The following is an 18,696-nucleotide window of genomic DNA, read 5'->3' as shown; positions in this document are numbered from 1 at the left end:
TGTTGTTGTTGTTGTTCGGTTTAACGACACAAGGGCTACTAAGGCCAAATTGTGTCTCTTCAGCGTTAATTGACAAAAAGCATATTGTTAGAGAAATTACATTATATGCTTCCGTACAAACCAATATGTTTTAGATATAATAAAAGTTCTTCAATATTTGCTTAATTTCCTAAGATGTGAGATAAATCAGGTGATATATTCAATTTAGAGAGAGACTGAAAATTGTTTGACCGGATGGTTGAATGTAAGGGACAATCAACCAGAAAATGACGGACTGTAAGTTGCGTCTGACAGGATGGGCACTGGGGTGGGCTTTCACCCAATAATAGAAAGAGATGAGTATGGTGAGTGTGTCCAATTCTGAGTCTTGCCAGTACCACTTCCTCTCGTCTGTTTCTTCGGAAGCCAGACAGCCACAGCTTTGGATCTTCTTTTATCTGGTAAAGTTTGTTGTTAGGGTCACTTTTCCAGGTCTGTGACCATTTATTGTAGCAGGCTTTGCGTACTACAGACTTAAAATCAGAGAAAGGAACCTGAGGATGTTGTGAGAGAGCGGGTTGAGGATGTTTAGCGGCAAAGTCGGCACTTTCATTTCCCGGAATGCCTGAATGGCCAGGGATCCAGCAAAAACTAATTGACCGACTGGACACACTGCAAGCAAATAGCTGGGAATGAATCTGTTTCAATGTAGGGTGAGAAATGGAGGAATTCTTCCTTATGGCAGAGACAGCACTAAGAGAATCTGTGTAAATTATGGCAGATGAGATGGAAAGCTCAATTACCTTACTAAGTGCAAACTTAATGGCATATAATTCAGCTGTGAAGACGCTGCAAGCAAGCGGTAGTGTGGCTGAAATTGTACATAAAGGAAAAACTGCCGCAGCACCTACCATACTCTCAGTTTTTGAACCATTGGTATAAATTTTACAGGCATGGTTGTCCGTAGCATGAGCTGAATGTAACTGTCTGATGTTGCAGGAAGGTATATTTTTCCCCCACTGGAGGAAGTATGTATCTTGAGAGACAGACACATATGTCCAAGGAGCAACAGGTTTAGTTGTGTCTTGGAAGATTTCATTTAAATCGACGTTCCAAGTCTGAACAAGCTCTTTGATCCTGAGAGAGGCGGGTCTATTTTCATTTGGCTTGCTCTCATAGAACACATCCCAACGAGTATTATAGAGATACTCCCAACTTGGGTGCGATGGTAGACTCTGAATCTTAGCAGCGTAGTGAAGCAGTAGTATTTTTCTACGCAGGTGTAATGGAGGATCATGCGCTTCAATATATAGACTTTGGATCGGAGAAGTCCTGAAAGCTCCTAGCGCAGTCCTCAGAGCACTGTGATGGATCATATTTAGCCGTTTTAAAGTAGTGCTCCTGGCAGAGTCATACACTGGACAACCATAATCTAGCCTTGAACGGATTAAACTTCTATAAAGATGCAGCAAAGTACACCGTTCAGCTCCCCATGACATAGATGATACGGAACGAAGTATATTCAAATGCTTTAAACAAGAAGTTCTCAAATAAGTGATGTGAGCTTGGAAATTTAGTTTGCGGTCTAATAGTAGTCCAAGAAATTTAACGGTATTAACGAGAGGGATTGGAGTATTGTTTATTTGTAATTCAGGTTCAGGATGGAGAGCTCGCTTCTTGCAAAAGTGAGTGACAGTGCATTTATTTTCTGACAGTCTGTAACCGTTCCGTGAAGTCCAGGATTCTATTTTGGTTATGGCAAGTTATAGCTGCCGTTCAATGGTATTCATACTTTGAGATTGACAGGAAATGGTAAGATCATCTGCATACATATAAGTTTGAACAGTTTTTGGGATATCTCGTGTCATGCTGCTAACTCGGATTGAAAACAGTGTTGGACTGAGTATTGATCCCTGCGGGACTCCCTCTTCCTGAATGTGAGATGTAGAGAGGACGTTTTTGTATCGGACTTGAAAAGAGCGCACTTGCAGGAAATTCTGAATTATTTCTGGCGCATTAGCATTAGCATTAGTAGAGGCATTTGATGCAAGAAAGCAAGCTTATGCAGCATCAGCCAAAAAAAAAAAAAAACCCACTTCCACTTCACCCCTCTGTTGGTTCAAAATACCTGTCCAGCTGAGCCTTAAACTTATTTAGGCTATCAACCTCCTCCACCACAAGGGATGGAAGTCTGTTCCACCAACCAACCACCCGCTGGCTAAAGGCAAATTTCCGCACGTCTATCCTACATCTGTCTTTCCTCAATTTGAATTTATGCCCTCTCAGGTGATTTTTCTGAGCTAGAGGAAGAATCCCATCAGCATTGAGCATGCTTAAACCATTCAAGGCTTTATACACCTCTATCAGATCACCTTGCTGGTGCCTAGACTCCAGACACTGTAATTTGCAAAACTTAAGCCTTTCTTCGTAAGAGCACCCCTTTGTTCCACTCACTAATCTTGTTGCCCTTCTCTGTACTCGTTCCAGCAGCTCTACATCCCTCTTGAAATGAGGCCTCCAGACCTGTATACAGTACTCTAGGTGTGGCCTGACCATTGCCTTATACAATGGAATAATCACCTCCTTATCCCTGCTGGAAAAATTCCTGTATATCATTGATAATACTCCATGAGCTACTCTTGCAGCCCGTCTGCACTGCTCAGAGAACTTCATATCTGCCTGCACAATCACCCCCAAGTCCCTTTCATTCTCTACCACTGTCAGTGTAGTACCACAGAGTTGATACGTTGCTCCGGGGTTGCTGTTTCCCATGTGTAGTACTTTACATTTGTCAATGTTAAACTTCATTTGCCACCTCTCAGCCCATCTGCTCAACCTTTCCATATCCTGTTGCAGCAGCATAGTGTCAGTAGTGTCCTTGACAACCCTGCCAACCTTTGTATCGTCTGCAAACTTGGACATTAAGCTTGATATGACCCCTAAGCCCCGGATGGTAAAGGTCCATAATAATACCATGCCGCCATGTAGTGTCAAATGCCTTTTCAAGATCTAAATTTACCATGACTAGATGTTGTTTCATGACAAAGGCATTTCGTATATGAGACTCGGCTTTAATGAGCACATCTAGGGTTGATCTATTTTTTCGAAAGCCATATTGGTGATCTGGGAGGAGATTCTCTGACTCCAGGATGTAAGTGAGCCTAGTATGAACTATTCTTTCGAAAATTTTTCCATGCAGCTTGTAAGAGATATTGGCCTGTAGTTTTCAACGCAGGAAGGATTTTTTCCTGGTTTTGGTAAGGCGATAATGAACGAATGGCGCCATGAAGATGGATAGGAATTTTCGGAGTAGATCCGATTGTAAAAAATTAATAGGGTTCTTAAGTCTTCTCCAAGTAAATGCTTTAACATAATGTAATGAACTCCATCTGGACCTGCAGCACTATTGGAAGATCTGTTTAATGATTCTTGAAGTTCTGTTAACGTAAATGGTTGGTTGTACGGGAATGTACGGCGCGTGGAGAAGTTAATTTTATACCGTTCTGCACCTGCTTTGATGTTCTGGAAGGTGGAGGCGTAGGTGGCAGAAGCTGATATTTTTGCAAATGATTCTGCTAATGCATTTGCAACTTCTTCAGGAGTAGAAATGTCTTTCCCTTTCCAATGAAGTATCGGAGAGGGCAGCCGAGCAAATTTGCCATTTAGTGCCTGTATTCTTTTCCAGATCACTTGTGTGTCCGTGTCTTTGGTAATGGTGGAGGCAAAAGCAATCCATGAATCCCGTTTCGCTTTCCGCCTAACTTGTCTGGCTTTTAGTCTTTTAAAAGCAATTAGGTTACTAGGGGTGGGATACTTGCGGAAATGATTCCAGGCGCGGTTTTTATCCTGTTTGGCAATTAAACAATCTGTATTCCACCAGTTATTTCTGTGTTTTCGATATGGTGTGGATTTTGGAATGGAGGCCTTAGCTGCAGTCAGAATCTGACTGGTTATGCAAGTGTTGACATCATCAATATGTTGCCTTTGAACATAAAATCTGTCTAAGCGTATCTGGGCAGAATAGCCACCCCAGTTTGCCTTTTTAAACTGCCAAGTGGATCGTTGGTCAGGATTTGAAGTTACCTGAAGTTATTTGAAGTTGGTCAAGATTTGAAGTTAGTCAAGATTTGAAGTTATTGGAAAGTGATCACTGTTGAAGGGATCGGTTAATACCGACCATGTCATGATTGGAAATATGGATGGCGAACAAATTGACAAGTCTATTGCGGAAGCAGATCTGGTTGCTAAGTGGATGTAGGTAGGAGATCCAGAATTTAATAAATTAAGATCATTATTATGCATGAATTCCTCCATCAATTTGCCTCTTATATCCATTGTGGCCAATCCCCACAATGGATGGTGTCCATTAAAGTCACCAAAAAGACAAATTGGAGTTGGGAGTTGTGCAATGAGGTTGTCAAGTTCTGAAAGCAGAAGTGGGGCAGATGGCGGAATATAAATGGAAACAATGGTAATTGACGTACCAACTGCAAGGCGAGCAGCCACAGCTTCTAGGGTAGTTCTCAATTGGATCGGCTTGGATGGTATGTTAGCGTTAACAAGAATAGCAACTCCTCCACGTGCAGGTGATACCGAGTTCCTATCTTGTCTGTAAATGGTATAACTTGAAAATTTTGGCAAAACTTGGGGTGACAAGAATGTTTCCTGTAAGCATACACCTATGGGATTAAATTGAGTTATTAAATCTCTTACGTCATCAGAATGAGTGCTTAGTCCTCTGCAATTCCATTGTATGATCTTATTCATTATTTAGGTTTACCTGAGGGTGATTCATCTGACTGTTTTCTGTACGTGGGACATTTTTTCCAGTCCTTTTTTGAGAATGTGGGGTGTCCAGTATCCATGGTGTCATCTGCATGGAGTTCTAGAATAGGTTCCTCATTGTCCAGCAGCTCATTTACATCCATGCTTTTGGACGGAGATTCCGTTTTTTTTGAGACTGATTCAGATTTTAATTGTTCTTTTCCGACTGGGACTAATGGGGTATGAGTAGGAATGCTGATTGGAGTATTTGTGGCTTCGCTAGTTCTTTTTGGAGGATTATCTTTCTTTGAGGTTGAAAGCGTACATTTGAGCCAGTTCGCTAGAGAGGTGTTAGGTGGAACTGATACATCTGTTTGAGCTGCAGTGGAAACGAAGTTCCGAAGCAGCGAACGGGATTCGGGATAAATGGTCTTATACGACAATTCAAATAGCCAGCTTTAATTGAGGATGGTAAGTCTGGCGTACTGAATGTTAAGATGATCGATCTCGTTGGAGTGAGATTTCCATCTTTTTTAGTCATAATCCGTTTCACATTTGTAACTTTTTGACTACTTAGTTCTTGAAGTAGCTCTTCTTCGGAGACTGTAATTAGGTCCCACTCACTGATTACACCCTTTGATGAATTTAAGGTTCTGTGTGGAGTAATTGATACTGCGAGCCCACAAAATGATGTTGTGTTTAAGAGCCGCTCAGAATGTTTAGCGGTGGCAGTTTCAATGAGGAGATCTCCGGATTGTAGTCTTTTCACCATTTTTGGTGATCCAGTAATTGATTCCAAATATTTTTGAATCAAGAATGGTGACAATTTTCCTACAGGTTGGGAGGATAAGGAATGAATCACCAAGAAATTTGGTAATTCATCATGGCATTCAGGTTCCCTTCTAAGCCTTTTGGGCTGGTTGGTGTCACGGTCGTTGTCAGGAATTTCTGACCTTGAGCTTGATGGCTCTAAAGGTGGATAATTAGTCGTATCCATGTTAGCTCCTTTTGGTATATTTTTACCACCCAGATTACCGGCCCCGCCACGGGGAGGCAGGAGCAGTGCCGCTTGTGGCCAAGCGTATAGGTTAGTACAATTAGTAAGACTAATTTAATTAAAGAAAAAGGTTCTTTCCTTCTTCTGGGCTCTCTTCTTAGTGCTTTTAAGAAAAAGGGCTACTTAACGAAAAAGTTTAATAATCAAGGGAGAAAATAAAATAGAACCTAGTCGCTTAGAGGAAAACGCTTTTCAATCGCACGAGAATCGCTCGGCCACGGAAACGCTTGGCACCCGGGGCCAAGTGTTTCATGATTTATGCTTTTCATGTTTTGCTTTATTGCAAGCATTGTTCCACCAATGATCAATGAACTCTGAAGATCAGGAGAAGGTTGCAGTACAGTAGCAATGATGCAGCTGATCTTTTACTTGCAATATGCTCAGTTGCATTGTCTATGGAATCAGACTGGATAATAATTTCATCGAAAGGAATACAAGAGGAAAAGATATCCTAGTCTGCCTTAGAAAATTTTCATATTATACATTGTTCTGATTCCAATGAGACAGTTGTTTGAAATTTACATGACTGGAAAAAAAATGGGTGCTGTTGTGCAGATCATTAATCACTGTCCACTCAACAGATGGAGAGATATCAATAGCCAAGTGGTTCTTGTAGGAAGATGGATGAAGTGTGTGTCTTGGTGTCTAACATGGTAATGGAGTGCTTGTTTAATAAAGATTAAATTATTTTCCCTCTGTAATCTATGTGGAGGATATCACAGATGATATTCACTAAAAATCTCTCAACATGCACAAAGGAGCCAGTAATTGTAAAATAATTGAATCAAGTTCTTTAAAAGAAAATTCCTGATTTGGTGAAAGATATTCCAAGACAAAGGCTATTGTAACTCCAATTGAAATTTGTACAACTATAGCATCCAGTGATGCCTGCAAGATGTCTAGAGGGAACTCTTTCTCACCAGAATGACTACCCTCTCTGCCAGATCATGTAATTCATCTCCACTGCACTGCAAACTTCTATAATCTGCTGCATTATTCAGCTTTAAAGGAAGAAATTTGGTCTATCTATTCCAGTGTCTATGACTTCCTCTGCATGAATCTCTAGAAGTAGCGTCCATAATTATCCATAAATTATGTATGGACACATTATCCGTGTCCATACATAATTTACATTGAAGTTTCTTCCTAGCGGGTTCTGAACTTTTCAGGTTAGACATAATTTGAGATGTAGATGCACTAAAGAGAATTTCGTTCTTGTGTCACAGCTGGGAATTAAGATTGGACTCACTCAGCTAGAGATACATTCAGCGTGACTGAATTATTTGTTTGGGTTGCTACCAATTGATGTTTTGTGGTGGCAACTGTATTTGTGTTCTTTGGCGTGACTAACAAAATTTGTTGTGTCGCTTCTTGATATGTCATGTTATATTCAACCTTATATTTTTGTATTTTAATCCTTAATATAATACGTTTCTAGAGATCATGAACTTTAGCAGCCTGTACAATTTAGATATTCCGGAGATGATGTAGTACACTCTGTTTGAATGTGATCTTTTGGCCAACAATACTAGCAGACTAAGTCTTCCTAACATGTTGTTTGCGAGTGACCAAACTTTTGGTACTTGTAGCAATCCCAGGATTTGGGATGAATGGATGAATATGACAGTTTAAACAGCCAGCTTTTACAAAACTAAAATTGAACAGAATTACATTCAGTACACCAAATTACAAAATTTGGTGTACTGATTGTATGATATTATAAAAAAGAGTAGAGTAGAACCAGTGGTAACTAAATAAATTTAATACGGTAAAGAAGCTTTAGGGGTAATGAACCCCTTCTTCAGCAAGTACATACAGCAATGTAAACATAACATAAAACGTTAGGAATGGAATAAACTAAATAAGCAGTGCGTGTTCAATCACGCACTGCACATACCAATGTTGTTGGTACCTGGCGCATATATGGGATGACTGCTAGCGTTAGTCGTGCTTTAAAACTACAGACTCCAAAATTGGGCGTAGCCTTGTACCTCTACTGCAATTTAAAACTTTGTGACAGCAAGATAAGTTCAGGGACTCTAACCATAGGCGGTGATAGTAGTGTTGAGATTGGTTGATCACCTTGCCGTCACGGCTGGGATTGAGGTCATGTTGAGTTGACCAGAAATGCTCTGAGATTGCAAAGTCACCCAGGCGGATGAATCTATCATGTTCTACAAGGCAATCCTGGTCATCTGGAGCTTTCCCTTGCATAGCAGCTGCCACAATCGTGGAAAGTGATCCAGTATACAATACCACTGCATAAGAGAGGGGCGATGAGTGTTTTTACTCTCGAAACCAGAGATTGCAAACTTCTACCAAGAAGTTGTAGGCACTTCGCGTGGTTCTTGCGTAAGATCCTAGAAATCTGGTCTGAGGTGCTCGGATAATATGGGATATAAGCAGTAGATACTGTTTCGCTGTTGTGAGGGGTTGAGAGCCTCTGGCGAGTTGCAAGTCCTTGTACTCGTAGTGAGTACTTGTCCAACACACGGGCTAGGTAGTCACAGTTGGTGAGGTCAGCTTTTATCCTAGAAACCTTGGTGCACTTGGCTTCTTCTTAGCTGGAATGGCTCCAAGCTCGAGAGAGTAGAGTGCATGCAGTGCTGTTCAAGTGATCAGGGGCATGCGCTGACCTGTAGTTCGTGAATTGCCCGCAGCATATCGGTTTCCAGACTAGGGCCCATCTGCCTCACTAAGACATCCAGGAAAGAAAGGGTCTTGCTCGTTTCCAATTCTAAAGTGAACTGAATGAAGGGGGATAGGGAGTTGAGGTGTTCTAATAGTGGTGCATCTGATAGGGGCACCGTGTATTTGCTCGTAGAGTCGGCAAATGTGACGACACTGCCCGATAAACAAAGATTAAGGGTGGCATAGATATCTTCTGTAGATAGAGATGTTCTATCTGATAGGCTGGGGAGCATACTCTAAAAGCTGTCTGGCACATACGACGGCCTGTTGAACTGGTATGAAGATAAATAGGGAGAAGACATCAAAGGATGCCATGATCTTGTCTTCAGGAACTATAAGGCATTTGACGAGGCGAAGGAACTCCTCACTGTTGGAGATGATGTGGGCTGTATTTCCCAACAGTGGTGTTAGGAGATGGGCGATGTGTTTTGACAGCTCGTAAGCTGGTGAACTGCAACAGGCTATTTATCTACAGAAGACATCTGTGCTGCCCTTAACCTGTGTTTATCGGTCAGTGTCATCACATTTGGGGACTCTCTCTACAAGCAAATACATGGAATGTATTTGCTTGTAGAGAGAGCTATGGGCGCCCCTGTCAGCTCCATCAGTGCCGATGTCGCAATGGAGGAGTTAGAGTAATATAGGATATAAGCAGTAGAGGCAGGTATCTACTGCTTACATCCCATATTACCTGGGCACTTCAGACCAGATTTCTAGGATCTTACCCGAGTACCGCGTGATGTGCCTACAACTTCCTGGTAGAAGTTTGTGATCTCTGGTTTCAAGAGTAAAAACACCCATGACCCCTCTCTTATACAGTGGTATTGTATACCGGATCACTTGCCACAATTGTTGTAGCTGCTATGTGAGGGAAAGCTTCAGATGACTTCAGGACTGCCTCGCGGAACATGACAGATCCATCTGCCTGGGAGACTCTGCAATTGCAGAGCTTTCTGGTCAACTCAACATGACCTCAATCCCAGCCGCAACAGCAAGGTGATTAACCAATCTCAACACTACTATCACCGCCTATGGTTAGAGTCCTTGAACATATCTTGCTGTCACAAAGTTTTAAATCACAGTAGATGTACAAGACTACACCCAATTTTGGAGTCTGTAGTGTTAAAGCATGACAAACACTAGCAGTCATCCCATATATGTGCTGGGTACCAACAACATTCACCTGATCTGACGTAGAAGTGATTTAACACTCTCACAGCAATCTGAACATGCACTGCTTATTTAGTTTATTCCACTCCTAATGTTTTGTGTTATGTTTACATTTCTGTATGTACTTGATGAGGAAGAGGTTCATTACCCCGAAAGCTTCTTTACCGTATTAAATTTATTTAGTTACAGTAGCTACTGGTTCTACTATACTCTTCTTGCATAACTATGGAAACCAGTGCCGCAGGCCCATTCTCTTTTATGAGGTTATAAGTTGGGAAAGCATTTCTATCCTTTCGGATAAGGATTCTTCTGGAATGTGTAATTTTCTGATCTTTCTAGTCTTGAACTATTTTGTCATCTGATTTTATCATCAGGTCCCATTCTGCTATAACTCCTTTAGAAGTGTTAAAATTTTGCATGTAGAGAAATTTTAACAAAAATTCCTCTGATGGCAGTCAGTTTCATAAAAAAAACAAAACAAAAGGAAATCTATATTTCAATAGAATACATTTTTATCTGGAGTGCTCAGAAAATGTAGGTTTTCTAAGTAATAAGAATGATACTTGAGCCTGCATATTTTTCCTGTTTGCATGATAACTATTACTAATGGAATGTTATTATGTCAAATACATAACAGTGAAAAATTTTGTAACAATACAAAAAAAGAAAAAAAAAAAAAGAAAAAAAAGCATGTAACAAGCAAGTATGTGCTTTTTTTCTTTTGTATACAAGATATGACAAATGTGGTTTCAGTAGAAGTTTATAATAGAGATTGCAATGGAGATATTTTCTTGTAATTTTGTAAATATGAAATCATATGTCCAGGAAAAGTGTTGAAGCAATGTTTTTAACAAAAATCAATTACAATGATTGAAACTTCTTTTTTTTTAAAATCTAATGTGCCAAATGGATCTATTTGGCACCAGTTTTTGTCATTTATAATGTGGCTGGCTTCCAATAAATAAATTACCTTGAAATTTTGTTGCGATACACACTGAAGCTGCAATACACACACTGAAGAAAGAATATGAGGTGTGGCAATAAAGTTCCTGGAATGGTGCAACAAAACGAATAAGTGAAGGAGGTGAAAAATAGTTTCTTTTATTCAAAGTAATCACTACCTGACTGTACACACTTATAAAAAGTTTCTGAAAGGAGTCAGTGAAGTCATTCAAAGAGATGATGTCCAGTTCGGTTGTAACACCTTTCTTTATGCCCTCAACATCCTAAAATCTCTTTCCTTTGAGGTCAGTTTTTTCGCTTTGGGGAAGTGGAAGAAGTCTGTTGGTGCTAGATTGGGAGAGTAGGGTGGATGGGTGATCTCTACAATGCCATGTTTCACCAAAAATGTCTTCCAGAATGACAGAGATATTGTCATGCAACAAGAACCAGCTGCCTTTCACTAAAAATTGTGGCTGTGCCCAAAAATGCACTTTGATAGTCACTGAGGTACCTGTTCAAAGCATGGAGTATTGACTCTGCTCTACGGGTACAAATTCTTTATGAATCACACCATTTGTTGAAAAATATGATCGGCATTGTCTTGATTCTGGACTTCTGTAAATAAAACGTTTTGAGTCTTGGTGATGATTTTGAAGTCCACTGCAAGCTGTCACACTTCATCTCTGGGCTGTACTGACATTCATCTCCAGTGACGATACAGTTGAGAAAATTAGGATTGTCTTGAAAAGTCTGGATGAAGTCTTTGCATGATGACACTCTTTGGTGCTTCTGTTCATCTATGAGACTGTGGGTACAAATTTTGCACAGGTCTTCCTTTTCCCTAAATCTTCACACAGAATCTAACAAATTGTCACCAACTCATCAGCCATCATTCTGAGGGTCAAACGAAGATCTCTTGTAACAATTTCTCAAACTTTTGCAACTCTATCCTCATTTTGAGAGGTTGATGGATGCCCACTTTATGGGTTATCAGGAACAACCTCATGTCTGTCTTTGAACTGCTTATACCATTCAAACATATTGGTATGTCAACATTTCATCACCATAAACATTTTTTAAGATTTCATGTTTCTGTTGCAGATTTTCTAAGTTTAAAGCAAAATTTGATATACATTTGTTGTTCTATTACAAAATCATTTAACATTACTAATGAAACTGGTTTTACTTGCAGCCTGTCAGCCTACTGTACCATCATCTGTTGGAGGACATTTGAACTACAACATACCACTTCCATTTATTTTCAAAATCACTGAACATGACCACAACAGCACCAGTCTGAGACTTTATTGCCACACTTCATATAAATTATTAATAATCAGATTAATCAACCACACAAACACTTTATTCAATAAAACTGATAATGAATTATTAAAGTACATAGCATGTGCAATAATCTGCTGTTTTTAATATGTAATGAGGGGTGAACTGAGAGGATAATTCTTTGTTTTCAAATTATGAGAAAAACAAACCCATTCTGAAAAATGTTCTGTTACACGGAGCACATAAAAACTCAATGAGCTGCATAAAAACTTAAAATATGATTAAGTCTTTGTTACTCAACAAGGATGTGTCTGTGACATATCCTTATTGGGTAATGATAACAATTTTCTGACACTTCCATAAACTAACAAAGCTATATAAAATGCTGTATATATAGAATACAGCATTTTGCTATCTTTCATTTCCTTTTGCCTGCTTTCACTTGCAACTATTATTTCCACCACAGGAAATTGTAAACTGTGTTGATGTGGCATTTTCTATTAGGACAAGAAAGTTAAAACACTTCCAACGCAATTAAAGAGGGTTTAATTCATAAATCATATGCTTCTACTGATGCTAATGCTAAATAAAAATGTATATTCCAACATATTCAGTATTAATAATTTTTAAAAATAATTTTCTAAAGTTATTACTAAACATGTTGGAATATTACTAGTTCAGAGTAGGTAATATTCACACGAAGATTAAAACTGCAAGTCCACATTGAAAAATAAATTACAAAAAGTTATATTTGAGCAGTTTCTAATTTTACCAGGTCAGAGTTTGCTTTTCATAACTCTAATGAAAGCTTGCTATTATTTATTTCTTACCATATTTGTGGCGATCAACTTTATCTGCCATTATGGATAAGTTATATATAGAAGACTGTTTAGGCACCAAAGTTAATAAAGCACCATCTGGTACCTAGAAAAGAAAAACACTTTGTATTACGAAACAGGGGTTTAGCATTTATAGTATATGAGGTGCATGTATTATGAAACAATGCAATATTTGTATCTAAATCATTGAATTGTCATTTACAACAATTTTTGGTTCACATCAGTGACATTTCATCTGAATAGGCATATTTTTTTTTGAAAATATGTCAATTTAAATGAATCATCTGTATGTAGGGACCAGATGAAAAATTATAACATTCGTGGTTAATTCAGAGTCACTTGGACAGGAGTGGCATTAAAATGCAATCAGCATGATTTCATCAAAGAGAACTCTAATAAAGTTTCTATTCTTTGTTGCAGCTTTGCTATAGCAAAGCTGTCACAAAAAAACAGAATGAGAAGAATATAAACAATCATCTACTTTTTTTCAAGGTTTTTTGATACAGTCCCACACAAATGTTATTTGTATAAATTTCATTGTGTGACAATAGTAATAAAGAACTTATAAAAACTTGCCTAAAAAAATATTAAATACAACAGACAGTGGAAGTGGTAATGAATGGCTAAATAATGTAAAGAAGCTAAACCTTTGAGTGGTGTGCGCGTGTGTGTTGATCTTTTTTTTTTTTTTAATGGTCAATCTATTGGCCAAAGGTATATTTCCTAAGACCCAATATATTGGTACTCCTTTTAAGCTTATATTTATTCGTCATGGTATTTGTCCTCGCCTCCCATGCTAGTGAAAATATATCACTCTTTTTCATTTAATTCAGCTCCTTTAGGAGCTTGTATACCTCATGTAGACTAGAGATTTCTAGTTTTCAATCTTTGCAGATCACATCTTTGGAGTCCTTTCACACAGGTAAACCTTGCATTTGTTATTAGTTGGATCACTCTTGTTTGGACCATTTCATGAAATGTAATGTCTGTTTTCAGATGCCAGCCTCAAGACCTGAACATAATACTCTAATGTGACCATACTATTTATTTAAGTAACAAAATTATAATATCCTTCTTCCTACATACAAACGTCTAGAAAATCACCATGTGGCATCTTGGCTACCTGTCAAAATTGCACGGATAATTTTATGTTTGCTTGTATCAAGTCCTTTCTTGCAGTAACTATTTCCTTTAACTTCTCCTGATCTACAAGTTACCTTTGGTTTATTATTTCCCAAGCAGAAGACCATACATTTGGTAGAACAGAACTGTAATTTCACTTCCACTTGCAGATCATTTTCACTCAGCATAGCCTGGCCACTACTACTGTTTGCTACTCTTCTCACTTTTGTATCATTTCCAAATTTGGCAGCATGCCCTAAATATCTTCAATATCATTTAGAAATATAAGGAACAGCCTAAAAACTGGAGGTCTTACTACAAATGCTCACCTGGCCTGAAGAATCACCATTTATAAATACTTTTCATTTCCTCTTCACCCAACCCTTGATTCAACTAAAGATACAATAACCGCACATCTATCCCTTGTCCCAAGTTATACAATAACTGCTCACAAGGGACCAAATCATATGCTTTCCTCAAGGTGTGGAAGCAATGCATTTCAAATTAAATAAAATATTATATAATAAATTAGTATAATTGATTCAACTAAAGATACAATAACCGCACATCTATCCCTTGTCCCAAGTTATACAATAACTGCTCACAAGGGACCAAATCATATGCTTTCCTCAAGGTGTGGAAGCAATGCATTTCAAATTAAATAAAATATTATATAATAAATTAGTATAATTTTCTTCCACAAAAATAAAAATGGTGATAGATCATCACCATTAATGTTATTATCATTTTCGGATTTGGTTAGAAAGATTAAGTTGATTTTGAAACTTATTTTAGTGCAAGAAATATTGCAAGGATAAAGAAATTGTAATTGCGCATCGTACTTACATTTATTAAAGTAGGCTAAATAATTCCTTTTCTTGAAATTTTCATGCTGTAAAGTTTAAGTGCACGTTTGTACAGAGAATTTATGCTTTTGGCATTGAAAAAGTTAATAGTAAAACTAATGTTTACTGGTGGCAAACAAGAGAGATAATCACACATGTGATTTTCTCTAGTGCAACAACATGGCTTATGTGATGATGTAATGGAATGTTGTTGAGTTTAATGACACATACGCTGCTAGGGCCCTTTCTAATGGTAAATATGAAATAATAACTATATTTTATGATATATTCCTATCCAATTTAGAAAAGTAAATAGTTCTTTTTTATTAGGATCATCTCCCAGAATCCGCAATAAATTTATTGATGACTGTGTATTAGCAAGTGATTTAAAGGTGTTTAAGAGGATATTTTGAAAGTGGGGACGGTCCACTAACAAATGGAGAATGGTCAGTTGTACTTGACATGATGTACATTGGGGGAGTGCTTTCATTAGTTAATAGATACAAGTGAGTGAGGTGAGTATGTCCAATCCTTAGCCTTCCTAAAATTGTTTTTCTCATCTGCTTTCCCGGAAGCTGGAGAGGAGAGCCACAGCTTTGGTTTTGGTTTTATTTGGTATAGTTTGTTTCCAGAATAACCTCTCCAGATTAGTGCCCAGCTATTATAACATGCTTTACAGATAATATGTTTATAATCAGTATACAGAGTTTGAAAAGTCTGCAAAAGAGTAGTTATCTGGTTGTTTGGCTGCAAGATCTGCTCTTTCATTTCCTGTTATTCCGTAATGTCCTGGAATCGAGCAGAATGTCACAGTTTGGTGTGACTTATTACAAGCAAGTAATTTAGAATGGATTTGTTTTATTACAGGGTTAGAGGAGTTGGTATTATTATTTATGGCAGAGACAGCACTGAGCAAGACAGTGTATATTAAGGAAGACGAAATTAGAAGTTGAGTAATGTGATCTAGAGCCAAGTTTATGGCATAAGCTCAACAGTGAAGATACTGCACTCTACTGGTAGAGAAACAGAAGTGGTGAATGATGGGAAGATTGTTGCAGCACCTACTTAGGTCTCAGTTTTTGCTCTGCCTGTATAGCATTAGCATAGGCATACGATGCAAGAAAGCAATCTTATGCGCAGCATCAGCCAAAAAAAAAAAAAAAAAAAAAAAACAAGCTCCGATTTCACCGTTCAATTCGTTCCAAATACCTGTCCAGCTCAGCTTTAATTTTATTTAGGCTATCAACTTCCACAACAAAAGACTGAAGTCTCTTCCACCTATCAACTACCCACTGGCTAAAGGCTAACTTCCGCACATCTATCCTACAACCATCTTTCCTAAATTTAAATTTATGCCCTCTCAGGTGATTATTCTGAGCAAGAGGAAGAATCCCATCAGCACTGAGCATGATCAAACCATTCAAGGCTTTATACACCTCTATCAGATCACCTCGCAGGTGCCTACTCTCCAGACATTGTAATCTGCAAAACAAGCCTTTCTTCATAAGAGCAAACACTTTGTTCCATTCACTAATCTTGTTGCCCTTCTCTGTACTCATTTCAACAGCTCTACAGCCTTCTTAAAATGAGGCCTACAGACCTGTATACAGTACTCAAGGTGTGGCCTGACCATTGCCTTATACAAGGGGATAATCACCTCCTTATCCCTGCTAGAAATATTCCTGTATATCATCGACAAGACACCATGAGCTACTCTTGCAGACCATCTTCACTGCTCAGAAAACTTTATATCCGCCTGCACAATTACCCCCAGGTCCTTTTCATTCTCTACACTGTCAGTGTAGTACCACAGAGTTGATACGTTACTCTGCGGTTAGTGCTTCCCATATGCAAATGTAGTACTTTACATTTGTCAATGTTAAACTTCATTTGCCATCTCTCAGCCCATCTGCTCAACTTTTCTAGATCCTGTTGGAGCAGCGTACTGTCATTAGTGTCCTTAACAACCCTGCCAACCTTCATATTGTCTGCAAACTTGAACATTAACCTGATATACCATCATCAATATCATTTATAAATAGAGAAAACAACAATGGACACATCACTGAACCCTGAGGGACTCGACTAATAACATTAGTCCACGAAGAGCAGTGTCCATTGATTACCACACTCTGTTTTCTGCCACTTAACCATCCCTTTATTCATAGCAGCAATTTGCATCCAATGCCACACTGCACCAATTTGTGCAGCAGTCTTCCATGTGCACAGTATCAAAAGCCTTTCTAAGATCCAAATATATGATATCAGAGTTATTCCCTGCATCCAGTTCCTTTGTGACCGCATCAGAGTATCCTATCAAATTGGTCAGAAAAGACTTCCCCTTAACAAAACCATGCTGTGTATGAGCTATAAATGAAGTCTTGTCTAGATGATCCTGCAGTTTTTTTTTTTTTTTTTTGGTAGTTGTTGGCGCATTGGCTTTTGTGGCCATAATGCACCTCCCAAGGTTTTTGCAGTACTTTGATCCAAGCCCGAGGCGGGATTCGAACCTGCGACCGACCTGTGGGTTGCCAGGCAGGCACTTTACTCACCTGGCTAGCCAGGTTGGCTGATCCTGCAGTGCTTCTTTAACTAGGGCCTCCATTAATTTCCCTGGAACAGAAGTTAAAATAACAGGTCTATAGTTACTAGTGTCGCCCTTTGATCCTCCTTCGTTAATTGGGGTCACATTTGCACATCTGCAGTCCATGGGTACCTCCCCTGAGTCCAAGGAAGCTCTCATAATTATGGCTAAGGGTTTGCTTACCTCCTTTGCTGGTTCCTTTAATATAACTGGATAGATCCCACCCACCCCGGGTGCCTTTATGTTTATCTTCAACAATTTCTCCTCCACTTTCTTCTCAGTTATTACAAAATCATCTAGCTCCTGCCAGAGTTTAATTCACCTCTGGCATTCCCCTCCCTGAATAACTCCTCATATGTGAAAATGTAGATGCAAAATACTATTTAGTTTGTTAGCCACCCGAGCAGGATCATCAACAGTTGAGCCAGCAATATCCAGTGGACCAATCTGATTCATCCCTTTCCTTCTAGAGTTAACATAAGTAAAGAACTCTTTGCCATTTTTCTTTGCATCCTTTGACAAAGATTACTCATAATCTGCCTTTGCTTGCTTAATCTCCTTTGTGAGTTGGTTACAGACCAGCTTATATCTATCACAGGCTTCCATATCACCCATTAATTTATATGTATCCCATGCATTTTTCTTCTCTGCCACATGTCTCATCAGTTCACCTGACATCCATTTAGTACTAAACCTTGAACAATATTTCTTAGTTGGTAATGTAAAGCCTGGTAGCTTCCAAGGTTAATTCTTTGAATGCCTTCCATTCTGAATTTGCTGTTGGTAACATCATCAGTTGAACCCACCGTATAGAATTTATATACTGTCTCAGACCACCATAATTGCCTTTAAGAAAGCAAAAACCTTCCCCTTTACCCCTGATGGTAGTTACCGCTTTGAGTAAATCCCACTTCAGTACACTGTGATCACTGCCACCTAGTCATTCCTTTATCTGCAGATTCTTAATGCATGAAGAATCACTACTGATAATCAGATCAAGAGTATTACTCCCTCTAGTTGCCTCCCTAACATGCTGATGTAGAAAACAGTCATCCAATAAATCCAAAAAAGCCCTGCTAGTGTGTGAGTGACCAACCCACAAAAGGCGCCTCCATAGCCAGCGGGAAGGAGCAGCAGTGCGTAGCACACGCTTCTTGATTAGACCGGGGTTTGAGCCCGTCACCACCAAATACGGCGGATGCGGTAGGGTCAGGGAATGACCACTGCATATCCCGGAGCAATATGGCCTTAGTTGCTAATGCTCCTAAAAACCAAATAACAACAACAACCAACCCACAAATACCAGTCAATATCAGGGAAATTAAAATCCTCCATTATAAGACTCTGATTTATTGGCCCACTCTATTTTCCTGTACAGTTTTTTATTATACTCATCAGAGTCATTAGGCCTATGACACACTC

General features: G+C 38.9%; 1 protein-coding gene across 2 annotated transcripts in view; it reads right to left on the bottom strand.

The window, feature by feature from the left end:
• Positions 1-18,696, bottom strand: part of LOC150080687 (plexin-A2-like) — a 1,379,917-nt gene that overhangs the window by 130,038 nt on the left and 1,231,183 nt on the right. For both annotated transcript variants that reach the window (XM_090381876.1, XM_090381877.1), the window contains one exon: positions 12,715-12,808. In XM_090381876.1, the coding sequence (XP_090238002.1) occupies positions 12,715-12,808 (94 nt within the window). The remainder of the gene's footprint in view (positions 1-12,714; positions 12,809-18,696) is intronic.

The sequence above is a fragment of the Mastigoproctus giganteus genome, chromosome 9, assembly GCF_048544385.1.
Source record: "Mastigoproctus giganteus isolate SK-2022 chromosome 9, ASM4854438v1, whole genome shotgun sequence".
NCBI classification, from domain to species: domain Eukaryota; kingdom Metazoa; phylum Arthropoda; class Arachnida; order Uropygi; family Thelyphonidae; genus Mastigoproctus; species Mastigoproctus giganteus.
Note: the sequence above shows the minus strand (reverse complement) of the source record. Positions and strands in the feature narration are given on the sequence as shown.